This window comes from Bos javanicus, chromosome 16 (assembly GCF_032452875.1).
Source record: "Bos javanicus breed banteng chromosome 16, ARS-OSU_banteng_1.0, whole genome shotgun sequence".
Lineage (NCBI taxonomy): Eukaryota > Metazoa > Chordata > Mammalia > Artiodactyla > Bovidae > Bos > Bos javanicus.
The window spans coordinates 54,572,490-54,598,153 of record NC_083883.1 but is presented as its reverse complement, the minus strand read 5'-3'; the positions used below and the strand labels follow the sequence as shown (position 1 = coordinate 54,598,153).

Here is a 25,664-nt window from a genome sequence, read left to right as displayed (position 1 = left end):
GCTTTGCCACTTACTCGCTGTGAGCACAGTCAGGTTTCAGTTTGATCTGTAAAATGTGGTTATAGCAGGACCCACAGCTGGCTGGTAGTGTAAAGATTACATGAGGTGCTGCAGAAAGAGCTTGGGATTGTGCCTGGTTAGTACCCTAGGTACTGTCAGTGTTTGCTGTGAATATGGTGAGGACTCTCTGAGGCCATGTGTGGAAAGTGTTTGGTAGTGCACAGCTTGGCCCAGAGGAAGGAGCGAAAGTCCTGGTCCCTGGGCTGCCACCATCCAGCCTGGAAGGTCACCCTTGGTCAGAGGAAGAGTATTACAGGAAAACATAGAGGACCTTTGAGAGGCTCTACAGCAAGGTCAAAACTGGAGACTCCAAATACCTGTGAGGTTTTCTGTGTTAGAAAGCAGAGCAGGAGCAGTTCCTCTGCTGGTAGTCTTGAGGAGGAGGCCTGGGTCAGCTGTGTTAACCGTTGTGTCTTCACTGCCAGCATGTGCCAGCACTCGGGAAGTGTTTATTAGTGACCGAATGATGGGCAGGAGGCTTGTGGCAATTGATTGGGGCAGAGAGGGGATACTGACTTTCTTTGACTTTGAGATAGGAATTTATGACATAGAATTAAGGAGATCAGTTTATAATTAATAACGACGTAGCTTACTAACTTAATCTTACTATGGTAAATCTGATACTACCATTCCAGATCAGTTCACTGATAACTTGTTTCACTAAGTAGGGAATTCAAGGGTTCTTACGCTTTCTGTTACATAACAGGTAAGTAGAGAATCCTCATAGTTTCCACTGTATTTGTCACAGTGATCAGTGTCAGAAACCTTTGAAATGGGCCTGGGCCTTGATTCTGGGCTATTTCAAATCCTAAAAGACGATGCTGTGAAAGTGCTGCACTCAGTATACCAGAACATTGGAAAACTCAGCAGTGGCCACAGGACTGGAAAAGGTCAGTTTTCATTCCAATCCCAAAGAAAGGCGGTGCCAAAGAATGCTCAAACTACCACACAGTTGCACTCATCTCACACGCTAGTAAGGTGATGCTCAAGATCTTCCAAGCCAGGCTTCAGCAGTATGTGAACTGTGAACTTCCAGATGTTCAAGCTGGTTTTAGAAAAGGCAGAGGAACCAGAGATCAAATTGCCAACATCCATTGGATCATCAAAAAAGCGAGAGAGTTCCAGAAAAACATCTACTTCTGCTTTATTGACTATGCCAAAGACTTTGACTGTGTGGATCACAGCAAACTGGAAAATTCTTCGAGAGATGGGAATACCAGACCGTCTTACCTACCTCCTGAGAAATCTGTATGCAGGTGAAGAAGCAACAGTTAGAACCGGTCATGAAACAACAGACTGGTTCCAAATCAGGAAAGGAGTACAGCAAGGCTATATATTGTCATCCTGCTCATTTAACTTCTGTGCAGAGCACATCATGAGAAATGCTGGACTGGATAAACCACAAACTGGAATCAGCATTTCCGGGGGAAATATCAATAACCTCAGATATGCAGATGACAGCACCCTTATGGCAGAAAGCGAAGAACTAAAGAGCCTCTTGATGAAAGTGAAAGAGGAGAATGAAAAAGTTGGCTTAAAACTCAACCTTCAGAAAACTAAGATCATGGCATCTGGTCCCATCACTTCATGGCAAATAGATGGGGAAACAGTGGCTGACTTTATTTTTCTGGGCTCCAGAATCACTGCAGATGGTGACTGCAGCCATGAAATTAAAAGATGCTTGTTCCTTGGAAGAAAAGCTATGACCAACCTAGACAGCATATTAAAAAGCAGAGACATTACTTTGCCAACAAAGGTCTATCTAGTCACAGCTATGATTTTTCCAGTAGTGGTGTATGGATGTGAGTTGGACTATAAAGAAAGCTGAGCGCTGAAGAACTGATGCTTTTGAACTGTGCTGTTGGAGAAGACTCCTGAGAGTCCCTTGGACTGCAAGGAGATCCAACTAGTCCATCCTAAAGGAAATCAGTACTGAATATTCATTGAAAGGACTGATGCTGAAGCTGAAACTCCAATACTTTGGCCACCTGATGCAAAAAACTGACTCATTTGAAAAGACCCTGATGCTGGGAAAGATTGAAGGTGGGAGGAGAAGGGGATGACAGAGGATGAGATGGTTGGATGGCATCATTGACTCAATGGATATGAGTTTGAGTAAACTCTGAGAGTTGGTGATGGACAGGAAGGCCTGGTGTATTGCAGTCCATGGGGTCACAAAGAGTTGGACATGACTGAGTGACTGAACTGAATTGAACTTGATTCTGGGACAGCAGAGATGGGGTCCTGGGAGGCTGTTGGCCCCTCTGGAAGGAGGAGTGTGCAACCTGGCCTCTGCCCCTCTCATTCTGTGTGATTCATGCCTCTCCAGTGGCATTACCCTGCGTCCCTCCCCCGCCACAGCTATGGCCGTTCCACTGTCCCCTGCCCAGCTCTGGACTCGTCAGTCTCTGCCTGTCTGATCCCTGAACTCACCACACTTATTCCTGTCTCAGAAAGGTCCTCTCCTGGCCTGTTTTTCCTGCATGCTGTCACCCAATTTCCTTCTTGCTTCTCGAGAGGTCTCCCATGAGCACTCTGTCTGAAATACCCCCTTTCCTTTCTCCCTTCACTGTGTCATCTTCTCATTCTTGATTTCTCTTCAGAGCATCAGTAGCTACCAAGCACTGTATATCTTTGTTTAATTTTGTCCAGCTTCTTCACTAGAGTGACACAGTATTGAGGTATGTGTGATGCTTAAAACATTATTTGGCCCACAGAACGGACTCAGAAATCTTGTAATAAATCGAGACGCTCCAGTGTCTTTTAGACAAAATCAACCTGAGACATAGTCCCAGGCCTGTTATTCTTTAGTGTACGAACCAAGGTTACCCTGTTTTGAGTATAGTGTTACATGTAATATATTTTATATATATTTATATATATATATATATAACCCCAGTTTCCCAATTATGGAAATGTTGGGAAGTGAAATTTTCTTTAAAATATGCTTTTATTCCAAAAGTTTACTTGTCAAATGATTGCTTGAAATTGAGAGCATGCCACGTTTTCTAAAAAAGAATCCTTATGTTGACCCAGAAATACCTATCTCAAATTCAGGCATGCATAGAGAAAATGCTTTCAGATAGATGACTCAGCTGTGCTTTCCTAGCCTTCTTTTTTCTAAAAAGTTCAAGTTAGCTTGCAAGAATCACTTATTCATTCAAGTATGTAAGTGACAAGTGTTTCAGGTCTGCTGCTGAGTATTGGGAATGGAGCATGGAGTAAGGTGGATGCCATCTGTCTTCCCTGCAGTCTGATGGGGGAGGTACAGTAAACATAATTATACAAGCAATTATTTAAAATTGTGATAAGAGCTATGAAGGAAAAATAAGGAAGGAGAGAGGATGGTTCTGTTTAGGCAAGCCATCCTACCTCCTCCTACTTCCAACTTCGTAGAAAATGTTCCCTGCAGTTTGCAGCAGTAAGCACCACAGTGGAGGTTCTGACAGCCGGAGAGGTGAGAGGAAGGCCCTGGAGCTGGCCAGTGTCTGGAAGGAGGTCCTCGGGTTCTCGTTGAGCCCTGTTGTAGTGTGAAGGATACTAAAACAGGAAAAAAGCTTTCCTCTTCTAACTAAAGGAGCCCAAATTAAAAATCATGGATTTGCTGAAGGCAAGTAAGTATGTATATGGGAATTTTTCTTGTTTTTTTTTCCTGTGGTTCTTCTGCTGACGTCCTTTATATTCCCAGGTGTCTCAGAAATTTTAATATAGATGGCCTCCAACTTAGACTCAAGTTACAAATTTGCTGTGGGGATGACCATTCCTCCCTTAGGTTACCATCTCCTGTTGACATTTCTATGGAAATTTGGAGATTTTAGGGCAGAAGTTGTCAGATTGTATTTCAGCAGAATCTTCTCCTTTTGAACTCTTTGCTTTACTGAGGTATAATTGACAAAATTGTAAGATATTTAAACTGTGTGTACATTGTGGTGGTTCAGTATACCTACACATTGTGAAAGGATTCCTACTGTCCAGTTAATTAACACACCCATCAGCTTGCATATTTCTCTTTTTCTTTCCTTTTGGGAGGAGGAAGCATTTAAGTTCTACTCTCTTAGCAATTTCAGTTCTGTACTACAGTGCTATCAACCAGAGTCACCATGTTTTACATTAGCACCTCAAAGCCGATCTAGCAGAATTTTAACTGTAAACACCACAGTGGTTATAGGCTTGGGCTCTGGGGATAGACAGAGACTAAATTCCTATCCTTGGGCAGCTTGGACCACTTCCTAAGCCTCAATTTCCTCTTGTGTGTGTGTGTGGTAGTGGGGCAAGGAGCTGGGAGGAGGCACTAACAGGGCCTTCCTGTTGGGCTGTCTGGAGTAAACTCGGTCTTGTACACAAGATGGTTAGCACAGTGCCTGAGGCCCAAGGAAGTTCCAGTGCACATTGAGCCTTTAGTAGTTACCGTAATAGTGCCTGGCAGTATCAGTTTGAGTTAGCTGACACACTGTCTTTTCAAAGTTCCTGGGAAGGTTAGATGGTGTCACATCCTTTAAAATCTTTTCTAGGGTTCACTCCGAAAAAGGGGAAGGAAATTCCCACTTATGTACTAACTGGCTATGTGCTAATGACTGTGGCTATGACTTGTTAATATTGTTTAATTTATCCAAGTTAAACATAATTATTATGTAGCCTGGATATCAGTTACCAATGTAATACCTTTTCCCTCTTTTGAAAATTCAGTCACATTTCCGAAATTCTGGTTTATAGATTAAAATTTTTTAAAAATGAGAGCATTGTATTTAGAAGTGAGAAATTTGTGTGCTAAATTTATTCACACTTTATCTACTAAAAAATACCATAAGATCATTTTCTGGGGCAGTTTTGATATTCCCATGTTTAGGAAGGTGTTGAACTTGTGCTTGGTGATACTGTCAGGACCAAGGCTTAATCAGGCAGGATGGAAGTGTGTGTGATTCTGGAGAGCATGCACCGTCACATCTGCCCTGTCCAGGGAATGATCCCCAGGCCTTATGTGCCCACTTTTGCACATTCCAACTCAAAATAGCAGAGTAGACCTTCACAATGACTTGCTTGTTGTTGTGGGATCTATTTCTTTCCAAGCAGCCTGTTGACATATATATATATATATATATATATATTTTTTTTTTTTTTTTTTAAGTTGAAATGCTAGGAGTACAGAAATTCGAATGATACTCTCTTCTTGGCACAAAGCATTCTTAAAACTACAAGATCTTCACTGTGGGAAAATTAATCACTTTATCTTGGAGTTTGCTGCATCCCTGGTGGCACAGAGAGACAGGAAAGAACCTGACTGTGATACAGGAGACCTGGGTTTGGTCCCTGGATTGGGAAGATCCTCTGGAGAAGGGAATGGCAACCCACTCCAGTATTCTTGCCTGGAGAATCCCATGGACAGAGGAGCCTGGCAGGCAACAGTCCCTGGAGTTGCAAGGAGTCGTACATGACTGAGTGACTGAAACTTCCACTTTGCTGTTTGCCTATGTTGGTTCCTTTGAAAGTCCTTCAGAAATATTTCCCTCTGCAAAGTGAAATAAAGAACATTCAGACTACAAAACCTATCATTCTTAGCAGGGTCGTGATCTGCACATCAGTTCTTTAGGGTTTATGTGGTGCCAGTTAATAGCCACCTGATCTTCCTTTGATTTGAAAGTTAGTTTTAGAATAACAGTCATGATCAATGAGTTGACTCGGTTCTCCCCTTTCTATTCCCTTAGATTTCTATTTTTTTTCTATTCCTTTAGATACAAATCTAATAGAAATTTATTTAGTATTTACAATGAATTTTTGCATATACTTAGTAATTTCTAAATTCTCTATTTCTCTGAGACTGTAATTTTGTGGAGATGTTGCTGTTTAGTTATTTGGTGTACGGTGATACAGTACTGTTTCCTGGAAAGGTCACACTTCTGTGGAGGGCCCAAAATAAATTGTAGTGTTCTTGCTGGAAATTGTCAAGCTTTTGTTGCTGGAGGAATGAAAGCATGGATGGGATGGGGGTCCAGTTGGCTGGCATGGCCTTTACAGCATGTGCCAAAAGTGTTCACTTAAATAGAGAGTGTTAATTTTTTTTTTAACATCCTAAGATGCTGATGGTAGTCTTTGATTTAAAAGTAAGCTTAAGATGTAATTTGCTACCAGATTCTGTGGGAGATTAAAACAGTATGGTGCCAAGGTTTACATAGTTTTAAAATGGTCACAGGTGGCTGGAGCAAACGAACACAGACATGCTTGAAGGTTACAGTGGTTTCCTTTGGAGACTTACAAACAAGCAAAACAGCACCTCCTGGAATGCTTGGCATCACCGTTTTAGTCCGGCTTGCCAGCTTTAGGTTTCCCTTACATTTTTGCATATTTGTTTATTGGACCAGAAAAAAAAAGTCAAAACAGAACTGGGTTTTCTTCTTTTTGCTATTATTCTTCTGTTTCTTAACTTGCAGAACGCAGCTGAGCCTGTGGTAGCCACGGAGACCCTGGCCGAGGTACCTGAACATGTGCTTCGAGGACTTCCGGAGGAAGTGAGGCTTTTCCCATCTGCTGTTGACAAAACTCGGATTGGTGAGTGCTAGGTTCAGGGGAGGAGAGGGCAGGGAGAGTGGGCTGTGGCCAGGCTTCCTCTGGGGGCTTCTCAGGTGGGGAGCTCACTCCAAAAGCAACACATCTATACTCTTGGCTTGTTTTGAAGAGTTTGTTTTCCAGTTAAGAATGCAGGGTGGACAGGAACACCTTCACATGCACCCACCCTCCTTCGTGACTCAACCTGAGCAGCCCCTTCCTCTGTGTCTCCCCAGGGCTCTTCTTCCCACAGAATGTATTGCTTCTGCCTCTGATTTCACTGTGATTTGAGTGTGATGATGGTATTATATTTATTTCATTATTTTGTATTTGTTTTCATATCCATCACTTGCATTGATCGTGAGTGCCTTCATTTCTTATTTATCTTCATGCCTCCAGTAACTGATGCTCTTCATGGGCCTCAGTGGGTATTTGAGTGAATGATGAGTGTGTCCCAATGCTTCTTGCTAGAATTTCTTGTTGAATATAGCCAAGCTTTTTTGTATTGAGTCTTGTTTTTGTGTTCTAATCTTTAGATGGAAGGCTAAGGAAATAAGTTACAAAAGTTAGAGTACAGTCTTAGAAGAAATCATGTTTATGTCCTGTTTTCTTTTTTTAAAGATGTTCTTCTGATATTCTGATATATATGTGTGTGAATAAACTTTTAATAAATGCTTTTCCTAATTCTCGTTGAAAATTATTCAGTGAGTGATTTGTTCATGAAAGTGGTTGATTTTATCTCTCCACTAATTAGTTATTAGCTGGGATATCAAATGGAATTCATAGCAGACTTACAGGTGGTAGAATTAGTTCATCATAGCTGAGCCACTGGCTGAGACCACAGCCTTCATCTGTACATGAGGAAATTGAGCCCAAAAGGTAAGGGAACTGTTCAAAGCAGTGCTGTCAGTAGAAGATACCGTGGCACTGGGTCCATTGACTAGGGCGTCTCCTGCTGTTCACCCACTGCTTCTGCATCTTGTTTGCCTTATGGTCACTGTGAAGACTATAGAAATACCCCTGAGAATACCACAAAGCAGTATACATCTTGGTTGTTTTAAACTCTGAAGAGTGAGTTAAGCTTTCAGGAAACATAGCAGAGAGCAAACAAACTTCGAAAATATTTACTACAGGGCACTATGTTTCTAACTGTTTAAGGGTTTTTCTTTTTCTTTTTTTTTTTGACAATTTGAAATCTGTAGAAAAGGAGAAAGAGGAACTTTGCATTTTTACTGCATTTGATATTTTTTCTCTTAATTGTTGTGATTATCTCTTCTCCACGTGTTTGTGATTATGCTATCTGGGTAATTTTACATGTAAAAATTAAAAAAAAAACCATAAGATAATCTTTCCTGCTTATAAAACAATATAGATTCTTTACAGGCTATTAGGAAAATACAGAAGACTGTTAAGAAGAAAAATAAAAATCCCCTTTGAATACTTGATTTAATTTGATTTTCTGTGATCTCAGTTAACATTGTTTTGCTTTTAGAGGGACTAGTCTTTTCAGTATTTTGTGAAACTGAATTGCTTTTAGTGCTTTAGTCTTTAACCACAATGCATTGTGAAACTGTTGGTTTTATTTTCTAGGTGTCTGGGCCACTAAACCAATTTTAAAAGGCAAAAAGTTTGGGCCATTTGTTGGTGACAAGAAAAAAAGATCTCAGGTTAAGAATAATGTATACATGTGGGAGGTAAGAAATGATCCTTGTCCTTTGCTTATCAGAGTTCAATACATTTTTAAAGGATTTGAAAGGATTTATTTTAAAGGATTTATCTTCTCAGGATTTGACCTTCTGAAATTAATCAGTCAACTTAACATGTTCTTTAAAATAAAGAATAGTTTTAATAGAAAATGTGTTTCCTTGGATACAGATTGCTGTTTACATTTGTAGTTTGAAAGTGCTTTGCTGTCTTCGACAATAAATGTCAAATTGGTGTTTTATTTGCCTTGTTCAGGTTGCTTTGCTTTGCTTTGCAGCTAAGAGTTTGGTCTACCACTTTATAGGCTTGCAGACGAACGCCAGTAAAAGACACACCAAGGTGGCTACTAATATCAATAAAGTACAGTTAGGATCTTTTCTGTCATTTAGAAAGTAATCTCTGTGTTGCTGAAACATTCAGAGTTGGACATTCTTAGCACACTGTGTATTTATATAGTTGTTGTTGTCTAGTCCCTAAGGAGTGTCCAACTTTTTTGCTACCTCATAGACTGTAGCCCACCAGGCTTCTCTGTCCATGGGATTTCCCAGGTAAGAATACTGGAGTGGGTTGGCATTTCCTTCTCCAGGGAGTTTCCCTGACCCAGGGATGGAACCTGCATCTCCGGCATTGGCAGGCGATTCTTTACTACTGAGCCACCTGAGAAGCCATGTTTGTATAGTGGTTTGACTTTTTAGAAAGGCTTTCATTCTGTTCGTTTCACATTCTCTCAATGATCCTGGAAGATGGGGAGCGTTCACACACTCCTTATGCAGGGAAGCTGTCTAGACCAGAGGGAGTGGCTCCCTTCTTGGGCACACGTGCAGAGAGTGTTGTCAGAGCAGAACCACAACCCCCATGTGTCCTGCTGCCTGACAGTAAGGCAGTTAGAAATGTTTCATTGGTTTGGTGGTGGTGGTGTAGTCACTAAATTGTGTCCGACTCTTGCGACTTCATGGACCTGCCAGGCTCCTCTGTCTGTGAGATTTCCCAGGCAAGAATACTGGAATGGGTTGCCGTTTCCTTCTCCAGGGTATCTTCCCCATTCAGGGGTCGAACCTGGTTGGATTGAACCTAGGTTGGCTGTGTTGCAGTCCGTCTCCTGCATTGCAGCTGGATTCTTTTACCGACTGAGCCAGGGTTCAAATCCTGCCTTTGTGACCTGGGTAGGGCCCTTAACCTTTGGGCCCTAAAACCCTCCATTTAAAAATGGGGAGAATTAAAAATAATCTCATGAAGAAAGCTGTGAAGATAAAATATCTTATTATTGTTTCTTAAAGAGTTGCCTATGAATTAAGCATTTCTATTAAATTTAATTCCGATCAGCAGCCTCCATGAAACTCCTCAGGTTCTTGTAGAACTCAGTGGCATGACTCCCAGCCAGAGAAGTTTTTTTGGTGGTGAGGAAAAGCATTCCTGTCAGATTGTCTTAGGTGGAAATCACATCTGTTTCACTTGTAAACATATAAAAGCCTAAAAATAAAATTCGCCTGGGAAATGTCTGGAGACAGTTTTAGTCAAGAAGTTCTGTGGTGTTTGTCCGTCTGTGGTATGTTGCTCTTTTTCTCAGTGCTGTGAACAGTGTTTCTTGCCTTGAGAATTCTAAGTTTCTCTCAGTAATTTTGAGAGTTTCTCTGAATCCCTTATAATAAATATAGTGATATTTAACCCAAGGGGACTTAGGAAATGGTGATTTACCATGGGAGTAATTACTTTGTTATTTCACAACTTTCAAGTTAAAAGAGTGCTGTATTTGTGGAAAAAATGCCCAACCAAAAAAAAAATTTAATTATTCAAGATAATGGCCAAATGCTTAAAAATGTCTTAACCACAAAATTATGTTCCAAAATAAACTGTATTTTTAATTTTAGAAGTTTCACAAGGGAAACCAACAGACATGCTTTATCAGGTTAGCATTCATCCTGGTGAGGAACCAGAGAACACCTACTCTAGTTCTGTGTGTATCTAAGGTTGAACAAATGTCATTAATATTAAACCTAAGTTTGTGGTACCTGCTTTACTCAACAATTTGATATTGTTGGGCATTTTATATAAGTTACTAATAGTGCCTTTTGTAAATTAGGTTTCATTTGCCTTGAAATTCCTAAAGTATGAATTCGTAGTAGCTTGTTTAAAAAGTATAATTTGGAGCCATGATGTATTAGATATTAGCGATTCAGTTTTTCCTGTTAACTTGTTAACATCCCATTGTTAATTTAAGATACTTCTCCTTATGTTCTGCCATAGTTGGGATTCTTTATAAAACTGCCAGTTCTTGTTAGTCAGGTTTAAAGATTTAGTTCTTGTCAAGGCTGGATTTTCTTCCCTGCAATTAAAAAAAAAATTTTTGGATGTTGTTCACATGGTTTCAACTCTGAGGTCTATAGTCCATATAGAAACCTCTAAATCTTTTTGCTCTGTTAAAATAGAAGTAGATATATTTGACATACACATGTGGAAGTGTGTATTTGGCAAAGTATAGGAAACAAAAATTATAATGTACATATTTCTTATAAAGAAAATAAAAATCCAGGTAAAATTTAGTGTTTCCCCATTAACTTATTCTAACTTTGGTGTTATCCTCTGACTTGCATCAGAATGCCTCCTCTTAATGTCACAGATACTGCTTATCATTAAAATCTCATTTGGCATTTGTTCTTCCATTAAAGCCCCTTAAGACCAGTTTATCTTTTAGCAACCTGGTCTTTTGCCTCCACTGGAACTCCATGAGAAAGTGTTAAATTGCTTTTCTTGAGCCTTTGACTATCTTATGCAGCCTTCAGTCCTCTAAGTTTCCACTGAAAGCATGCTATTATATCAGAAATAACAGGAGAGAAACAGGAGAGTATCCTCAGGGTGAATGCATGGAACGTCAGGTTCTGGAAAGAGGAGAGTACTCTGTGGTCAGTTCCTGGTGGGGAACTGCTGGCAGGCCAAACACTGGACTTCATGTACCCCACCACCGCCACACACACATACACACACACACACACACACACACACACACACACTGAGCAATGTGCAGTATTCTGAAGCCTTTCACATTCACTTCTGTGGGGCTTAGATTGTTTCTAATGAATAGAACTTTTGTTTTAATATGTATTTTTAAGAACAGCCTTTAGTTTTTAGATTACTTTAGGTTAACAGGAAAATTGAGCAGAAAGTTGAGTTGCTGTATCTCCTTCTCCCCCCTGCCCCCACCTCCATGAGACATGTACACACAGCTTCCCTCACTGGCTTCATTTCCACCAGAATGGGTTATTTGTTACAGCGGACACACCATTATTGCCCAGAGTCCATGGTTTACATTAGGGGCCACTCATGGTGTTGTACCTTCTAATAAGCCTTTTTTAAATTATAAAAGTAATATATGGTCATTGCAAAATAATATAAACAGAAAATTATAAATGAGAAAGTAAAAATCACGTGTCAACACCATGGTGTGCATTCTGTTAACTCTGCCTCTTTGCCTCTTGTTTTTCTTCTGTCTCTCTCACACAGGTACCTATACAAACACCATATCTAGACATTTCATACACAGTTAAGATCAAACCGTATATGTATGCAGTTTGTAACATGCTTTTGTATCTTAATATGTTATAGATGTGTACATGTCAAATGTATATCCCTCGTCAAATGCTTATCCACGTCATTATTTCTTATAGCTACCTAGAATTCCATTGTATCCTTCCACTGTTAAACCAGTGGACATTTAAGTAGTTTTAATCTTTGCATGATATTAATAATTCTTTGGGAGAGAAGGATTGGGAGTTTGGGATTCGCAGATGCTAGTATAGGATCAGAGAACAAGGTATACTTACTGTATGGGAGAGGGCACTATATTCAATATAATGAAAAAGAATATACTTATGTGTATAACTGAATCAATTTGCTGTACCAGCAGAAATGAACACAGCACTGTAAGTCATCTCTACTTCCATAATATTAAAAAAGAAACCCAAATTCTTCCAAGTATGAAACTAACTGTATATACATATTTGCTCACTTGTCTGGTTATCTTCTTAAGATAAATTCCTAGAAGTATAATTGTTGAGTCAAAAGTTATGTACATTTTAAGTTTCGGTAAATTTTCCTAACACCTCAAAAGGGATTGCACTAATTTATATAGCCACCAGGGGTGAATATTCCTTTTTAGCTTTTTAAAACCAGTGTTGTTGATGTTTTTTGATAGTTTTTTCCCCTCTTTCTTATTGATGAAAACTGATAGTCCACTGCTTTGATTTGAATGTTACTATTCAGGCAACAAATTTTGAGTCCAAATAGTAGAGAGAAGAAATAGAATTGCATTTCAATTAAAATTGATAGAGAATTTATTTCTGTATAATGAGACTTTAAATATTGAATAGTTTTTTTTTCAGAAGTGAAAACAAACTTTTTATCATTCAGCACTGTTATGATCAGATACTAGCAAGCAGATTTCATAATTTTTGCTATCTCAGTTCTTCTAATTTCAAAGTATTTCTAATTTAAAAATGGACAAAACTATAAAAGAGAATAGAGAAGTCACCCAGCTGATTCTGTAGACCCTTTTGTCAGAAAGTACCACTCAGCTCTTACTGCTCCTTTCCAACTCCTACACCATGCAGAATGTCCTAAGAAAAGACCTAGCTCATGGGGGAAATCCAACCTGCCATCTGTTTTTGCAGTCTAAGAGCTGAGAATGGTTTTTACGTTTTCAAGTGGTTTAAACAAAGATCAAGTGTTTTTTGACACATGAAAAGTATATGAAATTCAAACTTCAGTTCATTAATAAAGTTTTGTTGGAGCACAGCAATGTTCATTTGTTTACATATTGTCTGTGGCTGCTTTTGCCCTGTAGTGGCCAAGTTGAGCAGTTGTGACTGAGACCGTATGGCTTGTAAAACCGAAAATACTTCCTAGCCCTTTGCAGAAAGTCTGCTGAGCCCTTGTCTATGTGTGTAAGAGAGAGGGAGTGAACGTGGTGATGTCTGGGGTCTTAGGTTTACTGTGAAGCAGTGTGATTAATAGAAGGGCAAAGATTTTGAACCTGTTACTTAAAAGTGGGCTAGCCATAGAGTTGTTTGTCACAGAAACTGCTGTACCAGTCTTATTCTTCTCTTAGTACCTTCAGGAGGGTGGGGATGTTGAAGTACAGAGAATTAAGCCATTTTTCTGAATAAGTGAACTTGTTACTAGATTGACAGCGTGTTAATGGTGCAAGGAGAAAATTGAGAGTTTATTTACTTATTTAACCCCTCTTTGTTAAGCTTACCATGTGACAGGCACTGTCCTCAGTTCTGGAGCACTGAGCTTGGCATATAATACTTGTGGTATTATATAGACGAATGACAATACCATGGGGATTTTTGTTTGTGAAATAAAGAATACCAGAAACACCCTAAATCTTCCCACAGATGACAGATCTGAAAGCAGGTGGCCTGCCTGGGGTTCTGAAACTGTCAGTCAGGATGCCCAGGTTTCATGGTTGCCTGTTCGGTGATCTTCCCACTAGCAGAGTCTACCTAGAGAGTCTTAGTCTTTGGCATGTTGTGGACCCCTTCGAAAATCTCCCCAGCAAATATACAAATGTACATAAACACAGAACATTTTGCGTACGATTTCTAGGGTTATATGAAATTTTTAAATGGCTCAGTGGTAAAGAATCTGCCTGCAATGCAGGACACATGGGTTCGATCCCTGGGTCGGGAAGATCCCCTGGAGAAGGAAATGGCACCCCACTCCAGTACTCTTGCCTGGAAAATCCCATGGATGGAGAAGCCTGGTAGGCTACAGTCCATAGGGTTGCAAAGAGTCGGACACAACTGTGCAACTTCACATTCAACTTTCACTTTCTTCACTTTGTAAACAGAGACTATTTACAGAGGAAAAACTATTGATTATATGGAAGTATCTCTCCTTAGGATCAAGTCAGCTAAGTATTTCTCGGTCTTTATAAGGATGTGGAAATAGATTTGTTATGTGACATTGTTGATTTAGAGCTGGGGTGTGAGTTGGACCTGCCTTGGCACTGTCTTTACCTGAAAGGACAGGAGTCTCACTCTCCTGTCTTTGCCCACCCTCACTTCATGGTGTGGTGGTACATGTGCAGTCTCGTAACTTGCACATATATCGAGCGTAATTCTGTCACATTTTAGAGATAAGTTCTGTGTATCAGTCGCTGAAGTTAACTTTGGTTGGAAACCAGTTGGGATTCCAACTAAGGTAGAAATTGCATGAAAACATTTTCATCCCAGTTCCAATTACAAGTGAGACTCAGTGAACATGAGAAGGAAGATGTATGTGTGATGATGATGACAGTGATGGGAAGAGGATGGGAGTGTGAGCCTGGCATTCAGCAGAGCGTGGCTGCCTTCCTAGCCTGCTCTCCCCACCCTCTTCCCTTTTTACTTAGAGATTACACTAAATTAGTGGAGGGAAGGTAGAAAATTCAGATAAGCAGAAGAGGGAAAATGAAAATTATGAAGAATCCCATTTTCCGAGGAAACCATTAATAACATATTCATGCATTTAGATTTCAGATCATTTTTCTCTTCATGTATTCATATGTTTAAGCCATATTTTTTATAAATGGCTTTATTCAATCATCAGTGTATTATGACTGTCTTTTCTACTGATTATTTATATTTCTACATCTTCTGGTCATCTTTTTCTCCTAATTATAGAGATAATATGTGTTTACTACTGAGAAAATTCTTAAGAAATACAAAGATTACAGAAAGTAAAAGTTTCCATATCAGTCAGTCATTCATACAACAGTATTTTTTAAGTTCTCTCTAGTATTCCACTATATTCCAATATTACCATACTGAGCTAATCTGTGGTGTTCTCCATTTCACAATGAGTCTATGGTAAACCACACTGCTGTGGACATCTTTGTACCTACATCTTGGTGTGATTGCCTAATATCTCATGAGAATAAATTCCTAAAAGTGTATATGCTGATTAAAGTATGTGCATTTTAAAGTTCTTTAGTCAGTATTGCTTAGTTTGATCCAAAAAAAGATACCAATTTATTCTCTGATCAGCATTTTGGGAGAATTTCTGCTTTCTAATTCTGTGGGTTTTTTTTTTTCTCCTTAAAAAACAATTTTTAACCATTTTGCGAGTTTAAAAAATTACTTATTTTTGATTATTAGGTAAATTTACTTTTTTTCCTTGAGATTTTGGCCATGTGTATTTCTTTGTGAATTACTAGTTCGCAAATTAAAAAAAATTGAAGTGTTCATCTTTTCTATAAAATTGAGCATTTTAGTTTAAGTGTGACTTAGTAGATTCCTTAGTCTTTTTTGTAACAAAATGAGCTCTACATAAAAACTTTACTCAAGTGGAACACCTTGCTCTTTGCAAGGGTCATTATTGACCTGTGAGCCAGGAAATTGTGGCACAGTCTTATTGTTATCCTCCAGGTGGTAGGTAGACGCTTGTTACTTCTCTCCAGCTGCCTTGGACTGTGTGGGATTTTCCAGCACCATCTCTGCAGTGTTGTAGCTGTGTCAGTATGTGCGTGGGAGTGTGTGGGGACTCTGCTGTCTCCTATGATAAATCAAAACAAGACTTTTCATCCCTAAGTTATTAAAAAGTAGGTAACGTGTATGGACTGACACTCTTTAAAGACCAACTAAATATTCCCATTTTTGTTATTTTATCATACTGGCAAACTTGGCAAAAGTATCTCATAAGCATTTTAAAGCACTTTAAATTATTTTGGTGTGTGAAGTTTAAATTTTGTGTTGTGATTCTGTCTCTTCCACACATACCACTTGGGGCTGCACTTTCTCTTTGTTTTCAAGGGTGAAGAGTGTGTGTGTGGCTGCTTGTGTGTGCGTGAGCCGAGAGTGAGTGTGACAGTGAGTTTGAAAAGGAGTCAAATGTGACCTGTAGCCTCTTTTCAGGTGGTGCAGAGAGGTTAAAGTAAACAACCAGCTGCTGAATAAACTCACTGTGGGTTCTTATAGGATAGTGAAAATACTCTCCTTGACATTTTGTGGGGAGTAAATAAAGTAACTGCAAAGCACTTTCTAGCATGATCCTTGTCGTGTAGGTGCTCATTAAATGACAATTACACATTTGTATATGATAATATCATTTCATTAATCTCATAGTTATTTGTTGAGAGCCTACTCTCTGCCAGGCACTGGGCAAAGTCTTAGAGGTACTACAGGGAATGCAAAGACTCAAATGTTTTCTCATGAAGCTAATACTCTGGTGTGGGGAAATAGTTACTAAGTAGGAAAATAGGAGCATAAGTACCACGAAGAAAAATAAATCAGGAGATGACTAGATAACTGGGGGTGCTGATGGGAAGAGAAGGCTTCATAGTTTTAGCTGGGATGGTCAAGGAAGGCACTGATAAACAGAGGTCAAGCAGCACTGGGATTAAGGCCATCTTTAGTACTCACCAAGTGAGTGACTTTGGGAAAGTTATATAATCTTTGATCCTTAATTGCCACATGTGGCAAAAAGGGGTAATAACCTGATGCATAAGGTTAAATGAGATAATATGGAAAGCATGCAGCATTATGCCAGATGTGTAACCCCTAGCAGGAAGAAAGTGTTGTTCATGGCCAGTAAGGTGGTCGTCGCCCTGGCAGTCCTGGGCTGGGAGACAGGCATGCCCAGAAGAGCCAAGAGTTGGGGCTTTGTTCCTGAAGGAAAGAAACCTGCAGTAAACAAACAGTGTTTAATGTGAAAAGAAGACATGAGCGGTGAGGGTCTTGACTGTAGGAAAGAAATGGAAGCATCAAGATTCTCTCCTTTCTTCCGAAGGAGAAAGTAGAAGACTCATTTCTTTTGCTTTGTTTTTGACAGACTGTCACCAATTGATTCTATTTCAGTGCCTAATCAAGTGTTTTACAGTCTAAATTTGGGAAAGTAGAACCTAGATGTATGTATGTCTGTATCTACAAAGTAAGAAACAGCTGCTCAATAGACTCTCTTTAAATGAAGGAATGAGAGCCAGAGGCTTCTAGGAGGAGCAGTTGATGGACAGTGGATGATCAGGGACGGCTTCTGTCTTGCAAGTGTGGAGTTGATCTGACTCCTCAAAAACAGGTCGGGATTTTGGTCTTGTTTCAGAAGGAAACTGGTATTTCCCAGAATACAGATTGTCTAGGGAGAGAAGTATTTAAGGTCAACAGAGTCTGCAGAAGAAGCATCATGCCCTGTCACCCACATCAGGTTCACACTGCATGCTTCCTTACTGAAATTTCTGTCAGCACTGCAGCAAAGGCACCTGCGGAGCTGTGGACCCCAGCAGGACTGGGCCCCACTCTCGAATTGCTGAACAGCCCAGGAGGCTCAGGGCATTTGGGTGCTGAGGAGCACTGCTGCAGGCTCACACTTGCTCTGTTACATGGAGAGGAGAGCTATCATTAGGCTTCATGTTCGTGTTTGCGAAGGATTTGGAGACCATCAAGCACATTTATTATATAGCACATAAAGTTTAGGAGAAAAAAATTACATCCAAATAGAAAAATAACTAATGAGGATTATATAATTTGGGACCTCAGTTTTCATTTTTATTTTCCTTTTTTATGCTGATTATTCTGTTGATGTGAAATGCTTTATGGAGTACTTCCATATAATGAACAGGAATTGTCTTAGAAGTTGAAAATGGAAACATTTAAAAGATACCCCTATTTTAACAGCTGTCCTTTTCCCCCATCCAAGGTCTATTACCCAAATTTGGGATGGATGTGCATTGATGCCACCGATCCAGAGAAGGGGAACTGGCTGCGCTATGTGAATTGGGCTTGCTCAGGAGAAGAGCAAAATTTATTTCCACTGGAAATCAACAGGGCCATTTACTATAAAACTTTAAAGGTAAGAGTGTTAGAATTAGTCTGCTGTTAGATACTCTACATGCATTTCTTCAAATGCTGTCCTTAGTCATGGCTATCAGTAACGACTTTGCAGACCTTGAAAGGGTTATATTTGAAAGGGATTCACCACCCTGAAAGGTCTGTGTTTTAATTATACAGTTGCCACTGCTTATGTGAGGAAGGGCACTAAAGCATGAAGATTGTGTTAAGTAATTATACACGGCATCTTTATTGATACTGATGAGTTAAGCATGTGGCAGATACTTCTCTCCTCTTAAGACACAAGTGCACTGGGAGCTGTCTGACGGGCCAGTTTATCTAACTGTACGAAACTCAGCAGCTCCTGCGGTTCTGTTAAAGAAAACACATTCTTAGTCTTCAGTCTAGTGTAGCTTTGTATTAGCTTTTCTTTTGCCTAAATCTTTGTAATATAAGTGTATTTATTAATTATTTTTGGCTGTGCTGGGTCTTTGTCGCTGCTCAAGCTTCTCTTTCGTCACAGTGAGCGGGGGCTACTCTCTAGTTGCAGTGTAGGCTTTTCACTGTGTGGCTTCTCTTGCTGCAGAGCATGGGCTGTAGCACGTGCAGACTTCTGTAGTTGCAGCACGTGGGCTCAGGAGTTGTGGCTCCCGGGTTCTGGAGCACAGGCTTAATGGTTGTGGCATGCGGGCTTAGTTGGTCCATGGCATGTGGGATCTTCCCAGATCAGGGACTGAACCTGTGTCTCCTGCTTTGGCAAGCAGATTCTTTACCACTGAGCCACCAGGGAAGCCCCGTCGTTTCCCTGAATTTTATTCAGAATGAAAATTACACAGAACATGTTTCTTACTTCTGGTAAAGTTTTATTTGGAGACATTAATAGTGGAGATGAAAAAAAGAGGAAAATCATTTTTTAGAGTTTGTGGTGAGGTCAGAGGTCACTGAGTACATTCAGGAAAGTTAGAATTTGGAAGGGTTGTTATCTCTGCAACAAGCAAGCCCACATCTGTCTCCCTCATTTCCATGTTCTCCTGGAAGGCAAATCTGCACTCATCGTACAGGGAAATGTTCCCAAAGGCCGAGTCTTGAAGCTATAAAGAGAGAGGATTGTTGCTCTTTGCATTCTGGATTAGATATGTTTACTAAAATTGCTGCAAGGCAAGTTTTTCTTTATTCACTTACTTTCATTAAAAATGACATAGATTGTAGGCCAGTCCTTGAAAAAAATTAATCTCCATGGAGCTGAAAACTCTTTTATGAGCAAGCATTTAAGATGATGGTCATCTTCGCAGCATGCTGAGTTTTGACTGTATCTCGCACTAGAACTTGGCAAGTTATCTTAGAGCTGTTTAGTTTTCCTTTGCTTTCCTTTGTATTTTTCCCTGTTGGCTTTAGCCAACAGGGTTGTCCTTTTTCTCATCTAAACCCACATTCTTACTTCTAGTTCCTGCAGGAAATACTTCTTTGTAGTACTTTCTTATTTAAAACTTCTGTAACCTTCTTTCCCATTTTCTTTCTGCTGGATGATTTTTCTGGCATGATTTCCTAGTAGGCATTACTGTACAGTTTTGTTACACTGGAGTCTGAGATTGGATTCACACTTTGATTCAAGAATTCATTCTGTTTCTCAAATTTATTTAAAGTGGAAGTTACATCTGATTACATCAGTGAGGAGAATCCTGGTGGAGAGGAAATACCAATGAAGGGTGCATATGAGACAGTCAAGGGAGTGGAAATGAGGTTCCAGGGCAGAGGAAGGCCAGGGAGACGTTGGGACACTTGGCAATGCTTTCATCAGACTTGAAGTTGAGGTGTGTTCATCTCTGATGGCAAAGCCAAGAACCTTTCAGAAGCAAGAGAGAATAGTGTTTGGGAGTGAACTCTGGAGCCAGACTCCTGGATTAAATCCTCACTTGCTCTGTGACCCAAGGCAAGTCACTGTAATTTTACCAGATGTGAAACCTTAGGCAAGTCACTTTCTGTGCCTCAGTTTCCTTGTTTGTACGTTATAGATAATTATATATTGACCTCAGAGGGTTATCAAGAGGATTGCATAGATGATTGGGGGTAGAGTTCTAGCACGTGATAAGTACTAAATAAATGGCAGCTGTTAGTTTTGGCAAGGCACAATAGTGTCATGAGTAGGAGTAGGGACTGGAGCAGACTGCCTTGTGAGCAGATTTTGCCTTCGAGAGAAGCACAGGGAAGAAGACAGGGAAGCATGAGAAGTTACACCTTCTGTCTTAATTTTCTCATCTGTAAAAATGGAGGTAATAGTAAATGTTGTTATTGTTTAGTTACTAAGTCATGTCTGACTCTTTTTTGACCCTATGGACTGTAGCTCATCAGGCTCCTCTGTCCATGAGATTTTCCAGACAAGAATACTGGAGTGGGTTTCTATTTCTTTCTCCTGGGGATCTTCCTGATCCAGGGATCGAACCCAGGTCTCCTGCATTGCAGGTGAATTCTTTACCATCTGAGCTACCGGGGAAGCTGAACATTAATAATACAGTCATGAAAATTAAAGCCAACATGTGCAAGATTCTGTGAAGAGTTCCTTGTCTAACCTAAGTACTCAAAGTGCTACTAACTACCTGTACTGTCATTTTTACCTTTCTTTGTTGGAAGTCAGGGAGCTCTAATCTTTGTAGGCCTCCTCCATTCCTGACCTTTGATTTTGCTCAAGTATGCATCAGGCATTTTAGATTCTTTTACTAGTGATTATATTCTGCGAGATTAAGCTTTCTATGGGTTCAGTTCAGTTCAATCGCTCAGTCGTGTCCGACTCTTTGCGACCCCACGAATCGCAGCACGCCAGGCCTCCCTGTCCATCACCAACTCCCGGAGTTCACTCAAACTCACATCCATCGAGTTGGTGATGCCATCCAGCCATCTCATCCTCTGTCGTCCCCTTCTCCTCCTGCCCCCAATCCCTCCCAGCATCAGACTCTTTTCCAATGAGTCAACTCTTCGCATGAGGTGGCCAAAGTACTGGAGTTTCAGCTTCAGCATCAGTCCTTCCAATGAACACCCAGGACTGATCTCTTTTAGAATGGACTGGCTGGATCTCCTTGCAGTCCAAGGGACTCTCAAGAGTCTTCTCCAACACCACAGTTCAAAAGCATCAATTCTTCGGCGCTCAGCTTTCTTTCTTCACAGTCCAACTCTCACATCCATACATGACCACTGGAAAAACCATAGCCTTGACTAGACAGACCTTTGTTGGCAAAGTAATGTCTCTGCTTTTGAATATGCTCTCTAGGTTGGTCATAACTTTCCTTCCAAGGAGTAAGCAACTTTTAATTTCATGGCTGCAGTCACCATCTGCAGTGATTTTGGAGCCCCCCAAAATAAAGTCTGACACTGTTTCCACTGTTTCCCCATCTATTTCCCATGAAGTGATGGGACCAGGTGCTAGGATCTTAGTTTTCTGAATGTTGAGCTTTAAGCCAACTTTTTCACTCTCCTCTTTCACTTTCATCAAGAGGCTCTTTAGTTCCTCTTCACTTTCTGCCATAAGGGTGGTGTCATCTGCATATCTGAGGCTATTGATATTTCTCCCGGCAATCTTAATTCCAGCTTGTGCTTCCTCCAGCCCAGCGTTTCTCATGATGTACTCTGCATATAAGTTAAATAAGCAGGGTGACAATATACAGCCTTGACGTACTCCTTTTCCTATTTGGAACCAGTCTGTTGTTCCATGTCCAGTTCTAACTGTTGCTTCCTGACCTGCATACAGATTTCTCAAGAGGCAGGTCAGGTGGTCTGATATTCCCATCTCTTTCAGAATTTTCCGCAGTTTATTGTGATCCACACAGTCAAAGGCTTTGGCATAGTCAATAAAGCAGAAATAGATGTTTTTCTGGAACTCGATGATCCAGCAGATGTTGGCAATTTGATCTCTGGTTCCTCTGCCTTTTCTAAAACCAGCTTGGGTTAGGTTTTGTAAATAACTTACATGTGATGATATTCTTCTGGGCTCTGTATCACCTTCTCAGCTATCAATTGGATAGTTGAGAAATCTCAACACTGGTTTTGTTTGTAATATGATTAAAAACTGTTTTAAATTCCTGAGGATTGTTAGCCTGCTCTCCATTCATTCACCTATTCATCAGTTCTTCATTGTTGTTGTTCAGTCTCTTTAAGTTGTGTCCCACCTCTGCATTCCCATGGCCTTCGGCATGCCAGGCTTCCCCGTCCTTTACTATCTCCCGGAGTTTGCTCAAACTCATGTCCATTGAATCGGTGATGCCATCCAACCATCTCGTCCTGTCGTCTCCTTCTCTTCTTGCCCTCAGTCTTTTCCAGCATCAGGGTCTTTTCCAATGAGTCAGCTCTTCTTATCAGGTGGCCAAAGTATTGAAACTTCAGCTTTAGCATCAGTCCTTCTAATGCATATTCAGAGTTGATTTCCTTTAGGATTGACTGGTTTGATCTCCTTGCTGTCCAAGGGACTCTCAAGAGTCTTCTCTAGCAGCACAGTTTGAAAGCATCAGTTCTTTGTTGCTCAGCCTTCTTTATGGTCCAACTCTCACATCTGTACATGACTGCTGGAAAAACCATAGCCTTCGCTATATGGACCTTTGTTGGAAAAGTGATGTCTCTGCTTCTTAATATGCTGTGTAGGTTTGTCATAGCTTTTCTTCTAAGGAGCAAGAGTTTTAATTTCATGGCTGCAGTCGTTGTCCACAGTGACCTTGGAGTCCAAGAAAATAAAATCTGTCACTGCTTCCACTTTTTCCCCTTCTATTTGCCATGACTTGATGAAATCCAATGCCATGATCTTCGTTTTTTGAATGTAGAGTTCCAAGCCAACTTTTTCACTCTCGACTCTTTCACCCTCATCAAGAGGCTTTAGTTCCATCTTCACTTTCTGCCATTAGGGTGGTATCATCTGCATATCTGAGATTGTTGATATTTCTCTCGGCAGTCTTGATTACAGCTTGTGAGTCATCCAGCCCAGCATTTTGCACGATGTACTCTCCATAGAAATTAAATAAACAGGGTGACAATATATAGCCTTGTTGTATTCCTTTCCCAATTTGGAACCAGTCGATTGTTCCATATCTGGTTCTAGCTGTTGCTTCTTGACCCGCATAAGGTTTCTCAGGAAACAGGTAAGGTGGTCTGGTACTCCGATTTCTTTTAGAGTTTTCTACAGTTTGTTGTGATCCACACAGTCAAAGGCTTTAACATAGTCAGTGAAGCAGTAGATGGTTTTCTGGAATCCCCTTGCTTTCTCCATGCTCCATCAAATGTTGGAATCTGATCTCTGGTTCTTCTGCTTCTTTGAACCCCAGCTTGTACATCTGGAAGTTCTTACTTCACATACTGCTGAAGCCTAGCTTAAAGGATTTTGAGCATTACCTTGCTAGCATACGAAATGAGTGGAATTGAACAGCAGTTGGAACATTGTTTGGCATTGCCCTTCTTTGTGGCCATTGCTGAATTTTCAAAATTTGCTGGCGTATTCAGTGCATCTCCTCAACAGCATCATCTTTCAGGATTTGAAATAGCTCAGCTGGAATTTCATCACCTCCACTAGCTTTGTTCATAGTAATGCTTCATAAGGCCGACTTGACTTCACACTCCAGGAAGTGACCACATCATCACAGTTATCCAGGTCATGAAGACCTTTTTGTACAGTTCTGTGTATTCTTCCCACCTCCTGTTAATCTCTTCTGCTTCTGTTAGGTCCTTGCCATTTCTGTCCTTTGTTGTGCCCTTCCTTGCATGAAAGTTCCCTTGGTATCTCCAATTTTCTTGGAAAGATCTGTAGTCTTTCCTATTCTATTGTTTGCCTCTATGTCTGCATTAATTTTGCAAATGCTGAGTGTCTGCTACACAGTAGGTATTCTTGTGTAGTAATGAACTGAACGGACAAGGTCTCTGGTGTCATGGAGCTTCCAGTTCATGGAGGAGGTGGCAGATAATAAACAAGTGAACAAGTAAACAAGGTAACTTCCAAGAACAGTAAGTGCATTGAAGATAATATAATGTGATGGAGTGACCAGACGGTCAGGGAGCTGCTTTAGCTCTGGTAGGTCAGCAAAGACCAAAGGTGGGCACACTTCCTCTCTCTCTGCGCAGCCCTGAGATGGAGCCAGCCATGAGAAGGTTTCTACAGGAAGAGTGTTTCAGGAAGAGGGTTCCTGGTAGAAGCAGAGGTATTGAAGTGGGAGTAAGATAGATGGGGGGCCAGCGGTTGTTTGGTTTTTCTTTCTTTCCTTCTTTTTTATAAAAGGAATAAAAGCTAGTTTGGTTGGAGAGAGGAGAGGAATGGTGGATGAGGCTAGTGAGATAGGCCAGGATCAGATCAGGGGTGGGGCTTCTGGCTTGTATGGAAACTAATGTTAGTCTTCAGTTCTATTCACCCATTTGAGAGTTGAGTCTGTCCGACTGTTGACTTTTTAAAAGATCATGCTGCAGGATAAGATTGTAGGTGGGTAAGCATTTGTGTGTTCTCATAATTCTGGAGTATTTCTCTTAATTTGTCCTACTGTCAGGAATATTGGTGGAAATTATTGCCTGTAGCTAATTGCCCTGGTAACATTTCAAGTTTATATTTACTAATATTTAGAGAAGAGAGAGTGCTTAATTCTATAAGCACTCTTATAGAACCTGTCAGAACCCAAAGGACAAGTTTAAAGTCTTTTTGTTGTTTTTTGTTAAATATCAAAATAATTTTTAAAAAAGTTTGTTTGGACTTTTGACTTTATGTTTTAAAATGTGGGTTTATATTTCCCATGTCTCGGGACATAAATTTTCTTATAAAACCTTAAATGTGCTTAGCAATGCAGAAGAAACAAACAGTACAGTAGAGACGCAAGCAAGCGTTGATTTTAAAAGGTGTGTTATTTTCCCCTTCATAAATGCCTGTTTTTTGTTTGGTTGTCTTACTAAGTTGGGAAGCATATAGCTCAATAAGGTAATGGTTGTCTCAGTTGGTACAATTTTGAAGTGTGTTCAATAGCTAACAAATCAGGTTGCTCCTAATCTAGCTGCTCACCAGCTCATTAACCATTTAGAAATTTTGTATTAGTGGTAAAGACAGATATTGGAATGTTTTGTGTTTTTTAGCATCTACGAAAGAGTACCCTCCTAAGTAGAGAGTTTGTGCTGATATTTATCAACTTCTTCCCGTTGCTAGTACAGTTAGTACTGTGCAGGAGGTCGAAGTGGAATAAATGTGAACACTTGGGCTGAGTTGAGGAGGAATCTTGAAGATGTCTGGTGGGTTCTTCTAGCCAGTGTTCTGGTTATATTGTTTTGTTTAGGAATAAATGGGTGATAGATTTTTCCTCACCCCTTTTCATGTTCTTTTTTACTTTGATTTTATTTAACACTACATATTTCTGCCAACTCTAATCACTTCAAGTGATTATATATGTATATATATATATCACTTCACCATTGCATAAATATGTGACTTGTAATAAAAACATAGAGAGGCGTAGAATTAGTTGACTTATAGAAGCTCATTCCTTCAACTGCTGCTAAGTCACTTCAGTCGTGTCCAACTCTGTGTGACCCCATAGACAGAAGCCCACCAGGCTCCCC

General features: G+C 40.2%; 1 protein-coding gene across 4 annotated transcripts in view; it reads left to right on the top strand.

Moving 5' to 3' along the window:
* The window catches only part of PRDM2 (PR/SET domain 2), a 133,053-nt gene that overhangs the window by 28,775 nt on the left and 78,614 nt on the right, over positions 1 to 25,664 (top strand). For all 4 annotated transcript variants that reach the window (XM_061383218.1, XM_061383220.1, XM_061383216.1 and 1 more), the window contains exons 3-5: positions 6,486 to 6,603; positions 8,191 to 8,294; positions 17,974 to 18,126. In XM_061383218.1, the coding sequence (XP_061239202.1) occupies positions 6,486 to 6,603; positions 8,191 to 8,294; positions 17,974 to 18,126 (375 nt within the window). The remainder of the gene's footprint in view (positions 1 to 6,485; positions 6,604 to 8,190; positions 8,295 to 17,973; positions 18,127 to 25,664) is intronic.